At 38.2% G+C, this 16,991-nt stretch overlaps 1 protein-coding gene across 1 annotated transcript in view; it reads right to left on the minus strand.

Moving 5' to 3' along the window:
- Nucleotides 1-13,072, minus strand: part of Khdrbs2 (KH RNA binding domain containing, signal transduction associated 2) — a 451,883-nt gene extending 438,811 nt beyond the window's left edge. Inside the window, exons 1-2 of the mRNA XM_004623186.1 lie at nucleotides 12,892-13,072; nucleotides 12,704-12,831 (exon numbers count right to left, since the gene is read on the minus strand). Of these exons, the coding sequence (XP_004623243.1) occupies nucleotides 12,704-12,831; nucleotides 12,892-13,072 (309 nt within the window). The remainder of the gene's footprint in view (nucleotides 1-12,703; nucleotides 12,832-12,891) is intronic.
- Between the last annotated feature and the right edge of the window lie 3,919 nt (nucleotides 13,073-16,991).

Raw genomic sequence — 16,991 nt, forward strand, 5'->3', positions numbered from 1 at the left:
ATTCAGGGACAGAATTAATATAAGGAACCTTACGTCACCTGTGATAAGTACAAAAATGATAAACATGTGAAAAATATTTCATGTCCTAGTAAATGTAAGATTCTTTTGTATCGTCTATTACATATTTTTTAATCAACAAAGAACTTACATTTTAACAATCAACTTACGACACAAGTTTTGAAGGCTATAGAAAATCTGATAATTACTTGACTAGCTTGGCAGATTTACGTTGAAAAAAAAAAAAAAAAGATGGCCAGAACATGTGTTCATTTATGAGGGATCAAGTCATCTGCAGGATTATGAGGAAAGTACGAAGTAAAAAAGTGTTTCAAACATTTGAAGCAAAATAATCAAAAATACCAGAAGTAATCTTATAAATGAGGATTTAAGTAAACAACATTTTTATTGGCCACTCTAGACATGGAATTTCCTTAAACTTCTACCTTGAAAGGCTAGCCAAATAGCTCAGTGGATTAAGGCACCTGCAAGCAGGTACAGGGGTTGGGGGTTTGATCCCCAGGCCTGCTGTGCTGCCCCCTCCCCCGCGGCACGCTGAGGCGCGCGCCTGTAATCCCAGCTCTTGGGAGGCTATAAACAGGAGAATGACTACGAGTCCGATCTAGTGGTGAGACCCTGAACACCCTATAGACCCTTCCCTAAAATACAGGAAAAATAAATAAATAAATAAATAAATAAGCAAGCTTTAAAGTATAAATTCCATTTTGACTTGAAATTATTTTTATATTTGAATTGTGATCGGTTTAGAGAAAGGAATGCTCTTGTAAGTATTTTCTTAGATTCTATTTATTCCTAAAGTAGAGCCAAGAAAAGTATTATATTTTTCTGCCACTGAGAAGTTTTCTAACTAGCAAAGTTTGTGGATTCTTCTTAGGTTAAATATAATACTTTACTCTAAAAGAAAGAAATAAAAATGAGGTGAGCTGAGCCCAACAAAGGCATGACCTCTATTCTCATGTTGTACAACTCATAGATGAAAGCATGTCACAAAGTTTCCATGTTCATTAGACAATTCTGTTAAAAAAATATGCATCTAACTGTGTAAGCAGACAGTTTGCCCTCATTTAGTCAGCACATATAATTAACAGTGTTAGATCCTCAAATAGCAGAAGCAGCAATTCTAGCTCTGAGACAAGACTTCAGATGGGAATGTAGGAAATAAATACTGCTGGAAGGTATATGCATATGCTTTAATATAAAGTAGCATATGACAGAAAAGCCAAGGCCTAATTAATAAATAAGACACCAAGCTAGCATGGCTCCCATAAGCTTGCTCATCTTACGGCTTAGTATTATATGCAGAATATTCATTTTCCAAAACATGACATTTCACAAGTCTCAATCACATCTTCCAAACATCTGAGCAAGTTGGTGAGCTAAGAAGAATGTTTTAGAATTGTATTTAGATAAGGATGAAAGTTTTTGTTTGTAAATTAACACTCACAGTGTGGAAAATAACTCTCTTTTTTCCTCTTTTCAATATATGAGCAAATACATATGTGACCCCCAACTCTACTGTACCTCACTTTCTTTCCCTGATTAGTACTTATTCCAGAGGTACTCACTAGATGAACTCAAGTGATAACAGAGAAAAACGCTTAATATGCATTAAGTACTCAACACAACATTATTACCACTAACAATTACTCATCTTTTCATTTTGTTTATTACCGTCATGATCACTCATCACTCAGAAATGATATTAACAGAACTTTTCCAAGGATTGGTTTAATCTCACACCAAAAACCTGGCTGATCTTTGACACCCCGCACACTCCCAAGAATGCTATTAAACAAAGGAGATGCCAGAGGGGCAGGGACAAGAGGAAGAGTGGATAAGGGAGGGGAAGAAGTTACTATTAACGTTGTGGTTACACATGCAGGTGCCATCCCAGGTCTGTCCATGTATCTCACAGGAAACCACACAGCATACCTGCACAATCACACTGCAGCTGCACACACTGGGAGAAAGTGTTCAGGAAACTCTTCACTGAGCATCAAAGAATAAGAGGGTCGCTGTGACTAACACCGAGGTCTATCTGGTTTAGGCTATTAGTTTCTCACTACACTGTCTGGCCCGTTTCTTCAGGACTTCCCAACTCTCTTCCAGCTGCATTGTATTCTTACAGATTTCTTTCCAGAAAAAAAAAGCTACGGGCAAGGAAAGATTCCCGACCTACAATCCTAGCGGGTTACAGACATCCCTACGGATTAAGGTTCCTCTACGTTGAGGACTCCACAGGAGGATACACTTTGTGCTGATGGCATAGCTCTGCTCCTGTCTTATGTCCCAAGCAGCACACTCGTAGTCTTTCTACTGTGCTTTTCCAGTCATTGTCTATTTTTCCATTTTCATTTCCAAACCTTAGCCTGCCCCCCCTTCTATATATATTTTTTGTATTTTAGGGAAGGGTGTACAGGGTGTTCAAGGTCTCACTGCTAGATCGGACTCATTGAGACCCACCTGTTTACAGCCTTCCAAGTGCTGGGTTTACAGGTGCACGCCACCACAGCCAGTCTCAGTTGCTGTCTCAGTGTGCCCCGTGGGCACGGCCAGCGTGGCAAGCTTGGGGTTAGCCTCTATGTTTTAAGGAAAATTATTGAAAACAATTTGACTTGAGCCTTTAGTGTACTCACTATAATCCCAAGACATGCTCCATCTTTGTGTACGATAGCACTAGGACAACTGCTTATTAAGGGACTTACATGGTGGTGGCCACTCTTTCATTTTTATATTTATGAGTCAGATGCCAAATGACTATCATACAGATCCAGTAAGTATCTCTTGAACGACTGAAGAGGAATTCACATTCTGAAAAATGTGCAGGCCAGGTAAACTTTATATATAAAGGTCAAATAAGATTCAATACACTACACTTACTAAAAATGGGCAATTAAATAATACCACTATACTCTGATATTCAGTAATGAGTTGAAAGTGATCCCCAGTTAACCTTTAACACCATTTTAATTAAAAAGCTCAGTTAAGCAAAATAATCGGATATCTGGGCATTGGAGTGAAATAAAATTTTCACTGCACCCATTTTGTTCTTGTAGCTAGTCTCTCTGCCATGATTAGAGCAATGAGGAGGGAATGCTCAGCCTCTTTCAAAGGGTCTGACTGAGCTGGGCTGGGGCAGGCTCCCTGGAAATTCTGAAGGAGGAGGCAAGAAGTGACCTTGTTCTACTGCAACAGTGTCTGCCAGCGATCAGTGTGGTAGTTGATTGTTCTGGGTGTGGCCCCCCCCCTGCAGGCTGGCAGGGCCCAACCTGGGCCCCTATTGGTTCCACCCTGAGGCGCTACTGGGGTAGCACTGCGGTGCGACTGGTTCCACCCTAGAGCCATGGGCTGCCCCAGAGTGACTCAGCACAAAAAGTGTATGTGAAGGAGTTGAGAAAGGCTTCTAGCGACCCTGCCCTACTTCCTTGGAGAAGTCCCAGTCTTTAGAGGAGCTTGATCTTCACAGCTGCACCACTTGTTCGTGGTGGAGGGCCGATCCTCGCAGTCAGCACAGAAGGAAGAGAGAGGCTTGATGGACGCCGCAGCTGCTGCTCCTCCTCTGCTCTTCAGTGTTTTCTGCCGCATGAACTGCTATCATTTGCCTTTAGCCAGCAGAATATGGACTGAACCCTCCCATAACTGTGAGCTAAATAAACCTTTCCTTCCTTCATTTTGAATGTCGGGTATTTACTACCAATTATAAACTTTAGTTTGAATTTATATAGTTATAAACTGAACTTCAAAAGTATGCAAATATTCCATTCCTTTATAATTCTGTTACTGGCCAGCCAGATAGCTCTGCGGATTAAAGCACCTGCTTAGGCAGATGCCTGGAACAGGTTTGATCCCTGGTGGGGCTGAAACAGTGATTGAGACTGGGCATGGTGGCACATGCCTGTAATCCCAGGTCTTGGGAGGCTGAAAACGAGAGAATCACTAGGAGTCTCATCTGTTTAGTGAGACCCTGTACTAAATACAAAAAAACAAAACAAAAACCCTAAGTACAATATAATTTTCCAAACATGCTACAGCTGTTATTGCTTATAATCAAATTTTTGGTCAACCTAATAGAAAACAAGAAATACTTATCTTGTAGTTTTCCAATGAGTAATGGCCAAGGCTTTTTTCCTACTTGCACTAAAACATACATGACATACACAATCCATTGATTTCTTTAGCTTTTTATTCTGTTAGTAAAACTGGGTTCATAGTATACAAAGGCAATGGACTTTCTGTAATCTGTTTCGGATAGTTCTCAATGTTTGTCTTTTTATTTTGATAACTATCAACATTATTTTGTTTATAAAATAATGTAGTTGTCCTCTTATGCCTTCAGTATTCTCTATCTTTTAGCAATCCTTCCCCCAAGTAATCTTATAAGACACAATTTCCCATAACTTATTCTAGTACATTTATTTACTTACAGGCATCTAACTTTAAGATCAGGTGGAATGGATACTTATGAACAGATGATTCAGCGATCTAATTTTCCTTTTCTTTCATCCCCTAACGACTAATTATCCAATGCTTACCAAGCAAATTATTTCTCTACATTCTTGCTAAATATCTACATATAATGTCTGTTTATCTCTTAAGGAATGGAAAACTGATCTTATCAAATGGTTCATTTGTCTTAAATGTTCAGTAATGCAGTTTAAACAGTTTTTAAGCACTAAGCCAATATTACATCCTGAAACTACAGTTGAGTTCAATATATTGTTTATGATGTGCTATTAAAGTACATTTAGAAAATGTTTTCTAACACTTTATGAAAATACGCACACCAAAACATTGCCATTTTAACTGTTTTTAAGTGCACACCTCAGTGGTATTAAAGACATTCATGATGTTATGAAAAAAATGAGACCCACCCATTTTCAGAACTTTGTCCTCAGCCTCCCCCAAATGTGATACCCATTAAACAGTACCTTCCCTTCCCATTCCTTCCCCCATTCTACTTTTGACTATTCTAGGCATCTCATACAGGAATGTCACAATGTTCGACCTATTTGCCCGGCTCTTTCAGTATAATGTGTTCCTCATTCATCCACATTGCAGCAGGTACCAGAAATCCCTCAGCTCTGAAAGCTGAGTAATATTCCCGAATATATACGCATGCACCACATTTTCTTTCTTCATTCATCTATTCAAGATACTTAGTCTGTCTTTCCCACTGGCTACTGAGAACAAAGCCGCTAGGAACAATGGTGTACTATCTTTGATAAACACTTTAAAGTTTTGCATTTGATCACGGAGATTGTTCTAGAATTTTACATTCATGCCATCCTTATGAAATTCATATATGTTTAAGGAAATTGTTTTTAAAATAGCATGTAAGTGTATCACAAAAATTTCCTCCATGATAATTTACATTTAAAATGAAAACGGGCTGGGGAGATAGCTCAGTGAAATAAATGTTTGCCTGGCAAGGACAAGTTCCTGAGTTTTATTTCTGGTACCACCAAATAAATAAATAAATACATAAATAACCAAAAAAAAAAGAAAATAAAAGCCATCTATAATCATTCTATAAGAACTTTCAAGTAATTTGTTGCAATCAGGCTTCAACTTCATAATATTATAATAATAATTGATTTATCCAGCTTGTTTCTTGGGGGAAAAAGCATTAATTTTTGTTATCCAGTTTAGAGAAAACTGGTGTCTTGCTATTATCAAAACAACTAGTACTTCTCGAGTTAGGTCAATTTCACTTTCTTCCATATGGTCAAGAAGTCCATCAAAATAGAAAAATAAATAAGTAAAGTGAGAATCCACTCAATTGGTAGAAGTGCTCCTAGATTTTAACAGTGATCTGACTTTCCTCCTTGCTCTTTCAAAGAACTTTCAACATAAGAAGTCCTTCCTAGTGTAACAACAAAAGAAGTTCCAAAAGGGCAATCTGTGTTCTAAGGAACTCAGAAAGACTTAGCAAAGGACTGCCGAACTAAACAGCAAGCAAAGAAGGGCAAGCCTGGAGGTGGAGAAGGTTTGGGTCTTTCTGGATCCCTTGAGAGCTGTAATTTGGGAACATTTCCAAATGTACTAGCAGTTAATGAACCACTTGAAGAAGTTTTATTTGCAAAGGTTTTATTTTTCCAGTTGATGGTAACAGTGAAGAGAAGAAACAACCCTCCCATGGGAAGCGTACTACAAAAGTCCAATCTCTAGCTGGCTGCTGTTGGGTGGGTAGGACTTGAAGAAGCAAGATCAGGTCATCCCTTGAAACAGAAAATGGGGCTGCAGTCCCTCTTCTTCCTTGTTTTTGCTTTCTTGGCCTGAGGCAAAGGCTTTGCTCTACCACTTTCTCCACTTCGATGTACCGCCCTCTACTAGACCCAAAAGTGAGTGGGCCACCTACCATGGGCTTAACAGATGAAGCTATCAGACAACATAAACCATTTTCTTTGTAAGCTAAGTCAAAAAAGTTTTCAGGAACAAAAGGATGGCAAACATAAGGTGGGAAACACTAGCAGGTGATAAAGAACAAGAGCTAACAGGGAGAGGAGGGGAATGGAGAAGGCAGTGGGTGGGACTAGAATGAGAGGAAGAGGCAAGTAGGCAGGCATCGTGATGGGATGGGAGCCCCTGGTTACAACAGCTGAAGAGGCCAGCAGGCATGCACGCAGGATGGTGTGGTGTAATCTCACCATGGCCCATCCTACAAAGGTGTGCTGAGCCCACAAAACAGAATATCAGGAGAAACAATCCACATAATTCAAAACTATGAATACATGCATCACTGAGATGGAAATAAGAGTGAAAAAATGCAAAATAAAAAATAGTATGTAAAGTGCATGAGACCCACTAATCAGAAAAAAGAAGTACTAGATATAATAGCACTACAAACTTCTAAATTTTGTTTGATATTTGGTTAAGAGCCACTCTACCAGACAGGATGCATCTACATGCATGTCAGAATCTTTTTTTTTTTTTTTTTTTTTTGCCCCTCATAGGAAAAGTAAATATAGGGTCGGCAAGATACTTCTGCAGACTAAGCACCTGCTTAGGCAAGCACAGGAACTGGGGTTCAATCCCCAGTACCACATGCCGTGCTGGTCCCACCTCTAGGGCACGCTGAGCCAGCGATGGAGTCCAGGCATGGTGGCGCGTGCCTGTAATCCCAGCTCCTGGGGACCTGAAAACAGGAGGATCACTATGAGTCTGAACTACATAGTGAGACCCTATACCAAAAAAAGTGAGTATGTGTGCCATATCATTTTCTCAACTGACTGCCAAATTCACAGATGAAAGGCCAGGAAACTGATATGAATGAAACTGAACTCACAAAACCTGTCAAATCCTCACTTCTATTTCCTTTAGAAAAACAAAAAGCAATGTTGTGCAGTGGCTTCTGACTGGTAAAGGTGAAGCGGGTTGAAATGACAAGCTTCAGTGGCTTATGGAAGACTCGAAGGCTTATGACTGCTTAAAAAACTATGGAGGTGCTTCCAAAATTACAAGTGTCTGTGTTTGAGTTCAAAAGGTGGTTGTGGTCTCTACACTTAACAACTCTGGATCTCTATGCACTACTCCTAAATGATCTGATAACTACTTAGAAACTTAGAAAACTAACACCCAGCAAAGATTTAGATTTGGGTATTTCATCTTCTGAAGCGCCAAGAGGACACAGACACTTGGTGGGAGGCGCCACTGCAGGCTGCACCTGCGGATGAGACTAATTCCAACCAGGCAGGGGCCAGGCTTGCTCTCCGGAACTGAGCAGAGGCCATGGGAGTGCAGAGCAGGGAGGTGGCCAGAGCACACCCTGGACTTTCAACTTCTGCAGTAATCTACATAAGGAATTGATGAGAAAAGCCACAGAAAGGAGCATGGCTGTTCCATCTTTGAAAAGGCCAAATTGAGGGCAGATTTGTACTTCTGGAGGTCTCATGTTGCTTCAGGAAAAAATCAGCAGTCACTCAGGCTGAGAAATAAACTGGGAACCCTGAGGTAAATCCAACTGAAGGAACAGATCTGATACACTGTGGTGGATTCTGAAAGCATAACAAGAAACTATTTTTCAAAGGCACGGAGAGTGCACGGCCCAGGTGAAGGACAAGTGAGGGTGGCGCTTCCCACTTAGCCGCTGGTATCCGAATTGGGATATATCCCAACTTGTGAGGCTTGCGACAGCCAGGCTTGTGCCTGCCTGGGAATCACAGAACACAGCACCGATTTAATCACCTGGGGATAGCTCCAGTTTTCAAGTCCTAGAACGTACTAGTTTGTCATGGTACAAAACAACAGGGAATCTTTCACATTCTTCCAAGGATGAAAATTTTTGTCATCGAAACAGAATATATACCACAATCCAGGCTTTTGTGTGTACTCTCTGTATATACAATGCCTTTACATGTGAACACTAAGTCATGATGGAAGACACGTCAAACCACAAACAAACTCAATATGTATAGAGACACTGCACCCCAAGAACTCAAGCAGTCAGTGAGCTATGATCACTGCCTGCTGCAAAACGATGTGGCTGCAGTATGCACACCAACTGGACATGTTCAAATTTGAAAATGTGTAGTGAGCCATGACGTGCAACATACATGGATTGAGATGTAAAGAGCTAAAGCTAAGAACAGGACACAGACTGCAGGACCGGAATCTCTGTGGATACAGAGAAACACGCTCACACCCGCTGCCTTCTTCGAGGAGGTTCTCAGTCTGAAAGACTTGCAAATGCAAGCAGATTTGCAACCTCTAAGGGTCTGTTACATTTTTTAAACTGTATTGTGTATATTTAAGATATATTACATGATGTTTTTGGAAATACACAGATAAGAAAAAGCGCAGTAGGCCACACTAACATATGTCATTTCACATCCTTTTTTTGTGGCAAAAGCAGCTGAAATGCACAAAACTCCCAAATATATCTCTCTTATTCTTGTCACTAAAATGCATTAAAATTGCCCATTGGAATAATTTAGTAGTAAGGCATATTTAACAAGTTAAACCATTAAGTATAAAATACTAGAGATAGGGCCAATAGCTTGGTGGTCTGAGCACCTGCCTTGTAGGCGCAAGGACCCGGGTTCAATCCCCAGTACTGCATGCTACGCAGGTCTTGGAATGCCAGGCACACTGAGCCAGCCACCAAAACCAGGCATGGTGGCACACGCCTATAATCCCAGCACTGGTGAGGCCTCTCAGGAGGATCACTACAAGTCTAAGCTGTGTAGTGAGATCCTGTATAAAATAAAAGATTTTTTTAAAAAATAAAATACTAGAGGTAACTAAATGATTCCTAAAGTACTGGAACACATTCTTCTTTAAATTAAATGTTTATTGCTACATTTTAATATACACCCTGCTCATCGTATAAAACTTATACCTGGGCATGATGTACCCTGATTCTTCTTTTGTTTCCATTCCCCTTCCTGCCCTCCAACCCCTTTTTTCCTTTTTTCGTTACAAAAGCTTTGCTTCTGATTTTTCCTTCTTTATTTTCTTTCCTTTCCCTTCCTTCCTTTCCCTCTCTTCTCTGCCCAGCTCCCCTCCCATTTGAACATTTTCTTCCTTGTTCACAGTATCTGTTACACACTTTGGCCTTTATTTACCCCTTTTGGTTTCTCACAACAGAAAAACATGCAGTGTTGACCTATATGTGTCTGATTTGCCTCTCTTTAAAGTGTGGTCTCAAGGTACATCCATTTACCTGGAAATGTCTTAAGTCTATTCTTCTGGAACAAGATTCTCATAATTTCTATAATTTAAGATCTTTAAATTTTTGCAACTTCTTGGAGTTAGCATCTAAGTCAGCAAAAGAATCCAAAGTTGGACGCTTGTGGAAAGAAAATCTATCCAAAGCCAGGGTATAGCTCAGAGCAACAGCACCTACCTGGCAAGCACAACATCTTAAGTTCAATTCCCAATACTAAAACCTAAAAAAAATCTGACCAGACCAGACATGAAGGAAAAGCTATCTAAAAAGATTAAGAGGTAAAGTCATGATAAGAGCGCTTCCCTCGGAAGTCACACAGTTATTACAGCCCTCTGCTTGAAAGAACTTCACAGCCAACCCATTAAGTACTGGTTTAAGGGAGAAACAGCTCAAAGTTGTAGAAAGCAGGTCTTTGTCTGGTGGGTCTCCACAAGGAATGATTCACTCTTCTTGCTAAAAGGTTAAACTATAAACTCATGAATTCTGTGCTCTTGGTATGGATTTTTAGTATTATACCATATCACACCTTACGTCTCTATATGTGTATCAGACACCATCTTAACTCTAACTCCTTCACGTTTTTTCTGAGAAGTGGAAAATAAACATTTATTACTTTAAAATAAGTTATGGGTCTGGGGAGATAGCTCAGCAGTTTAAGTGCCTGCCTGGCAAGCACAAGGATCCAGGTTTGATCCCTCATGACAAATGCCATGCCGGTCCTGGAACCCTGGCATGCAGTGCCAGCCACCAAAACCAGGTATAGAGGCACACACCTGTAATCCCAGCGCTGGGGAGTCTGAGACAAGAGGATCACTATGAGTCTGAGCTGCATAGAGACCATGTACCAAATAAATAAATAAATGATCGAAAAATTAAGTTATGGATTGTTTGCAAAACATTTTATAAAGCCAGGCCTGGTAGCACACTTCACAAGTCCAGCACTTGGGAGACTGAGGCAAGAGGTTCATCATGAGTTCAAGGCCAGCCTGAAATAACAAGACCCTGTCTCAAAAAACAAACACCAACAACAGAAGATTATAAAAGATTGTTTCAAAAGTTCCAAATTTATCATTGTATAAAAACAAAAATATGTCAAATCACAAGTATGTGATTCTGGTGTGTTTCTCAGTATTTCACCTTTTTCTGTAACAGAGCTCTTGATTTCTTTTATGAGTGATAATCAGCTAAAGTGGACATTCCTTTAAACCACAAAAGAATTCGGTAGGCTACTTACCAAATGAAGAAAAGGTAAATTTTCTGAAGGATGAACTGGTATGTAAGATTACTTCATAAAACTTTTACCAATTAAGAGCTATTAATTTTCATATTCTTCCACATTTTAAATGAAAAAGTAGGCGGAATATGCAAGTATGATCAGTAAAGTCAAACACGTACGAGTTCACTAAAACATGCCTCTAGAATCACAATTGTACTAGCTAGCTCCATCTGTAACCCAGATATGATTCTGACTAACGCATAACCTTCTAGTTATCTCATCTGGAAGAGTTTGATTTATTCTGTGATTTTCAAGATTAAGCACTGTACAATTCTAAACTCAATAATAATAGTCCAGTGATGCATACCTCACTGTAACAAAAGCAGGTAGTTTTGTTGTTTGAAAATATTCCTACCAGTTCTGAAATTAGACTTCACACAGAAGTTTGTGTAAGAGTCTTGTTTCAGCAGTTATCATCTGAATAAAATACAGACTCTTCCAGTGCTCAGGACAAAAGCACTCATACGGAACCTGAAAGGCCATGGGGATTGCAAGAGCTTGTTCCTTTGCCAATTCCGTTTGATCGGAGGCCTTAGAGGTGCACTTCACATAGCAGCAGATGTTGAGTCTGCCAGCGGCCTTCCTATATCCAGAGTGTAGCCAAATGCCACTCTGAGAAACAGCATCAAGTTACATTGGTCATAAATATATGAATGAAATCAGTCTTTCCATTCTAGGCTATAATTAACAAACCAAGATCCTTGACAGACATTTTTGATATTCCATGAAGTTTCTATCATATATCATTACACAAAAATTTCCACATGCATTTATATGAATTCCAAATTATTTAAAAAATAACCATTTATAAAGTAAATCAAATAAAGTTTATTAGAAAATATATGCAACTATTGAATGTATCTTTCTTACATATCTAGATCTACAAAAATTTTGCATGTCACCCCAAATGTCAGATCTGAAACTTGAATGTTATGTTTTACTAGGTTGTAATATTCTTTTCCCTTTTTGAAATAATGGCAAAAAATATTCTACTTAGTTATATTTACTAAAACATTATGTTAAAGACAATTGGTCAAACTATAGCATTTATTTGTATAATCCTGATTATTCAGATAATTATACAGTCCTTGCTTCAATTCATGAAGTAGGCTATCAACTTGAATTACTGAATTTTTACTTTAGCTTCTTACATTTGTTTGAAAATAAAGGAAATTCTTTCTAGCCAATGAAATTTATTACTATAATTTATGAAACCATGTCACTGAATGCTACACTTTAATCAATAATCTGATGCAAAAGTAGTGTAAGAAGAGAAGGCATTACACTAAAACCAAGATATTAATTATTTTTATAAATGAATCTGGAAAACAGAAGCCAAGAGATTCTAATTCCTAAAGTCTAATACAAGATATATGCTTTCCTGGATATTCTGATTAGCTAATGTTACATATTTAGAACCTTTAATTCTTTTTGATAATAAAATATACATTTTAATAGGAATCAGGACATAATCAAGTGGGTGTGCATACTTATACAAACTGGTCAGCCATTCATATGCTAAACAAAGTACTGAGATATCTAATTATGTTTCCCATATTCATAGAATCAAAATGCTATAGTGATCCTCATCACTGAATTGGCAGCTTTTCTTCCTCTATATCTGTATTACGTGTTTTCACATATGAATATGATGAAGGGTTAAATGGTTTTTTATGAGAGACATGAATAAAATGTCTTATTTTTCTCATTTTTGTCTTAATTCGGTGAGTATGTTGCAGTACCTTTGGGTATTGTTTGACCGGAATCAGTACTCTTTCTGAGAGCTTTATGTTTTTGTTGCTGATGACATCAAGATATTTCTTTTCGTCGTCTTCCTTTTTTCCATCAGAACCTTGAAATTTTTCAATTTCTGAAAAAGATCAGGAGAACAAAAAGAGGTGAAATGAGAACAGAAGAAGCAATCGTCTGCTTACTGGCTGCTCATGTTCCTCCTTTTCTCCCAGAAGACGCTGAAGAACCCTGAGGCAGGCCTGCAACAGCATCATGTTAGCAGCATATAAGGCTGCTGTGTGGAAGGTGACCCGGCCAGCCAGGGCTGAACGGCGAGAACTGAAAGTATCACGGTTTCTTCCATAGAACAGATGAGGCATTTAGCCAACTTTCATATACCTTAACAAAATAGCAAGAAAATACGTCTTTTTACTATTTCAAATAAGTAAACAAAATTTTCCAAAAACCAAACTTATATTTAAAGTTGCTTTATTTTTACTCACAATTATTCCTAAAAGAAAATTTTTTAAAATAAAAGTAAACATTTCGTTACCACAATTAATAGAGAAATTGTATATTTTTACATTCTAACCAACCTTAAAAGCAATTAGGGGCTGGGGATTTGGTCCAGCAGTAGAATGCTTGCTTAGCAAGTTGAAAGCTCTGGGTTCGGCCCTCGGCACCAAAAACAAACAAAGCAATTAAAAGGGGTCAAAAAAGTCATATAACATGAGGAACTATACAAATGTTAATTATATCCATCAAGACTTTTTAAGTTGCCTTGATGTTTGAGAGGAACTACTAGTTTTGTAGTGTCACAATACTTCCAAATTAGGTATTTTGAGCTTATGTATACTATTCAACCATTCTTTGACCTTTTTCTTTTTTCTTTATATTTAGTACAGGGTCTACAGGGTCTCACTACACAGATCAGACTCCTAGTGATTCTCCTGTTTTCAGCCTTCCAAGCGCTGGGATTACAGGCATGTGCCATCATGCCCAGTCTTAATTGCTGTCTCAGTGTGCCCCGGGCCGGGACTGACACCGCACCCTGGGGATCAAACCCTGGTCGTTTTGTCTGCCTAACAGGCACTTTAGTCCACAGAGCTATCTGGCTGGGCCTCCATTCTTTTACTTTTATTTATTCTATAAAAGTTTTAAATCTCTAAAATGTGTACTGAAGAAACAGCAGAAAATAAGAAAAGCCTCTGCCTTTGGGAGTCCATATTTAATGAGAAAACAACTGAAAGATGCATATATGTACAGAAATATTTCCATGGGGAACAGTAAACACAATAAAGCTATTAACAAACAGGAAAGTAGAGTCAAGGGGCAGAACTATTACCTTCTATTTACAGGGTTATATTCAGGCAAAGCCCTAAACGATGAGAAAGAGTAAGCCACAGGAAGACAGAGAGAGAGATGTACAGTCTGCTGAAGAGAAAACATGTCTTGCTCTTCCAAAAGAAAGAAGCAAGAAAGCCATGGGGCGCAAAATAGTAACTATGGAAAAAGGTTTGATGGTAGTCACAGGTCATATGGTCAAGCTTTCATAGGACATGTGATACTTCCTGTTTCCACTGGGAATGTGAAATACGACAGTTTTGAGTTGAAGAGGGTGCCACGTTCAATTTTTACTTATAAAGAGATCACATGCAAATATAGTCACAGCAGAGGGCATGTAACAAAGAAAACCGATTTCTATTAATCCACCTGAGAAATGATGCTGACTTGGACTAATGAGGTAGCAATGAGATGGTAAGAATGTGCAGCTCAAACCAAGATCTCCTCGGTGGATTTCACGGTGCCAAATAGATGTGCCAAAGACAGCTGCACAATTCCGTCTAACAAGTCCCTTCATGCATATATATCCATTATTTCTACTATAAACATCATTTATAATTATTTCCTCTTGTTTTTAGCCAACTGTCCTGTTCTAAAAACACTAAGTAAATAAAAATATGTCAGTAAAACTTTCTTACATTTGTTACAGATGAAGCAAAACTCTGCATCTGTTGTTTTGAAGTAAAGATAACAATTACTCTTCAGTATGGACAGTTTTAGTACATATTAAAGGATATTGCATTTCAAAAAATTATCTTTAAAGGTTAATTACTTCCAAATGTAAGAGGACTATTCTATGTGTTTTATACTTTGTTGTTCTACTTTTTACTATTATTTTTCAAAAAATGATGATGTAGCTTAGAGAAAAAGCCCTAACTTTATAGATAGTAACCTATTAACATTCTATTTATCTGACTCACATGGAATTTAAAACAATCTTTTTGAAATATTACTTGTACCTCAGTGCATAAACTTAATTTTTTCCATGATTTTGGAAAAGCTGGTTTGTGTTTGTATGGGCAATGTGGCCATAGTTGTATTTGTCACCTGAAAGAGTTTGCAAATGAAAACAAAATTTGCCACATGAGATTCTGTTTGCAAGCCAAAACGCTCCCAAATAAAAATCATCTGAGAACAGAGGTACCACTGTATTATAGTGCTTACCCAGATTGTAAACGAATGAATTCTATGTAGATTTATGTACAATCTTTCATAATTTGCTGTAATATACCTAAAGACAAGCATCTTTAAATACACTTAAATTTTTAAAAATAAGGTAAATGTTCACAGATTTTATCTTTAGCACGGCAGCACCAGATTCGTACTTCCTACTCCAAAGCAGTCATAAGTCACCTTTCAGCGATGGCTTTTTACACCGAGAAGCAGTCTCTATCCAGGCCTTCTGCCTTCAGGCTCTGACAGCATCAGGTCTCTGATGTCCACAGTGAACTGTGATCACTGCTCCTTGGGAACAGGCAGCCACCTAATGCACACTTCCCAGCTTTGCTGAGGCAACTGCAATGTGAGATACACCGAAGAAGCTGACTCAATTCCCAGTCTATTATATCAGTGGCTCCTTTGTCACTTTGTCATAAAAAGAAATTGAATTTGTCTGACATTACTTGCACTCTGCAAAACTACTACCTTAGGCTCTTTTGGACGTTTACAATTTGATCATTCCATGATTAATTCTAATAACCTTCCCATCCAGCAGTAGAGCTGACTGAAACGCTTTTTTGCTCACTTCTGCAATTTCTTTTAAAAATTTTTCATGTTCCTTTTGTTCTCCTGATACTTTCATGGTTATCTTGTCTTTCCTGACACATCTTCATGATCAATAACTCAGTAATTGCATCTGCCAGTTACATGTCACAAAACGGTACACTAAAACTTGCTTGACTGACTTAAAACCAAGAAAGCCCTTACATATAGCACCTTCCCTTAATTTTCAGTTTTACATATTTATTTCATGATTCACGCTTGCTCGTTGTAGAATGCTGAGACAGTACAGCATCCATGGAACTCCAACAGCACACACAATCTCATCTCACAGCAGTGAGTGAACAGCATGGTACGGAGGCCTCAGGTCATTTTTGTACACATTTATGTAAAAGGTACTTAAATGTGGATCCATATTACTAATGAAACATTCAACATGATAGGGTCAGTTCATATGTTTTATAAGAATATCAATATTTCATTTCTTTCACACTTTGTTAATTCACCGAAGAACTGTTTTACCAGTCACTGATGGTAACTCGCTGGGGCTGGGACTACGGGACCAATCCTACAAGAGAGATACCAAAGACCGTACCGTAGGTCACATCTCGACTCACTGTGTACCTGCTCATGCACTTATTCAAGGCAGATGGAAACTGCAGGAAAAAGACTTTTAAAGTAAACTTTCAGCTCATCTCCTGCATTATTTTTCCATCTTAAGGGAAGATAAACTGTTTTAAAAATTTGTCTCCTATAATTTTTTTTCATTATGTTACTTCTTATTATATTTTCATTGATAAAATGTTAAATGTCATGAAATTTTCTTGGAAAATGTCTATGGCTATTTCTGTATATTCTGGTTAGCTGTATTTTCAAGAAAATTTCTTAGTAGACTTCCTGCAATAGGATTTTGTTATTCTCGATATATTATTTAGCAGTATTTTGCAGAAATAGGTGGAAGAGGCTTTGCGTTTTCATTTTGTTTTAGAGTTGTATGGTCTATCTCATTCCTACATTTTAGAATTGAAAAAGGGATTTCCTTTCAGTTAAATTTTGGACACAAGTCACATTTTTCACAAAAACAACGCATAGCCTGGCCACTGTGGTCAACATTTAGGCATAACTCAGTGGGATCTTGTTTCCTCCTCACAAGACCCATCTTAGAATGAAAGGCATGTAAATATTTTGAATACCTATTCAAATGTGAAATTTTGTTCATAAATTGTGTACATATTT

The sequence above is a fragment of the Octodon degus genome, unplaced genomic scaffold (genome assembly GCF_000260255.1).
Source record: "Octodon degus isolate 3935 unplaced genomic scaffold, OctDeg1.0 scaffold00001, whole genome shotgun sequence".
NCBI lineage: Eukaryota > Metazoa > Chordata > Mammalia > Rodentia > Octodontidae > Octodon > Octodon degus.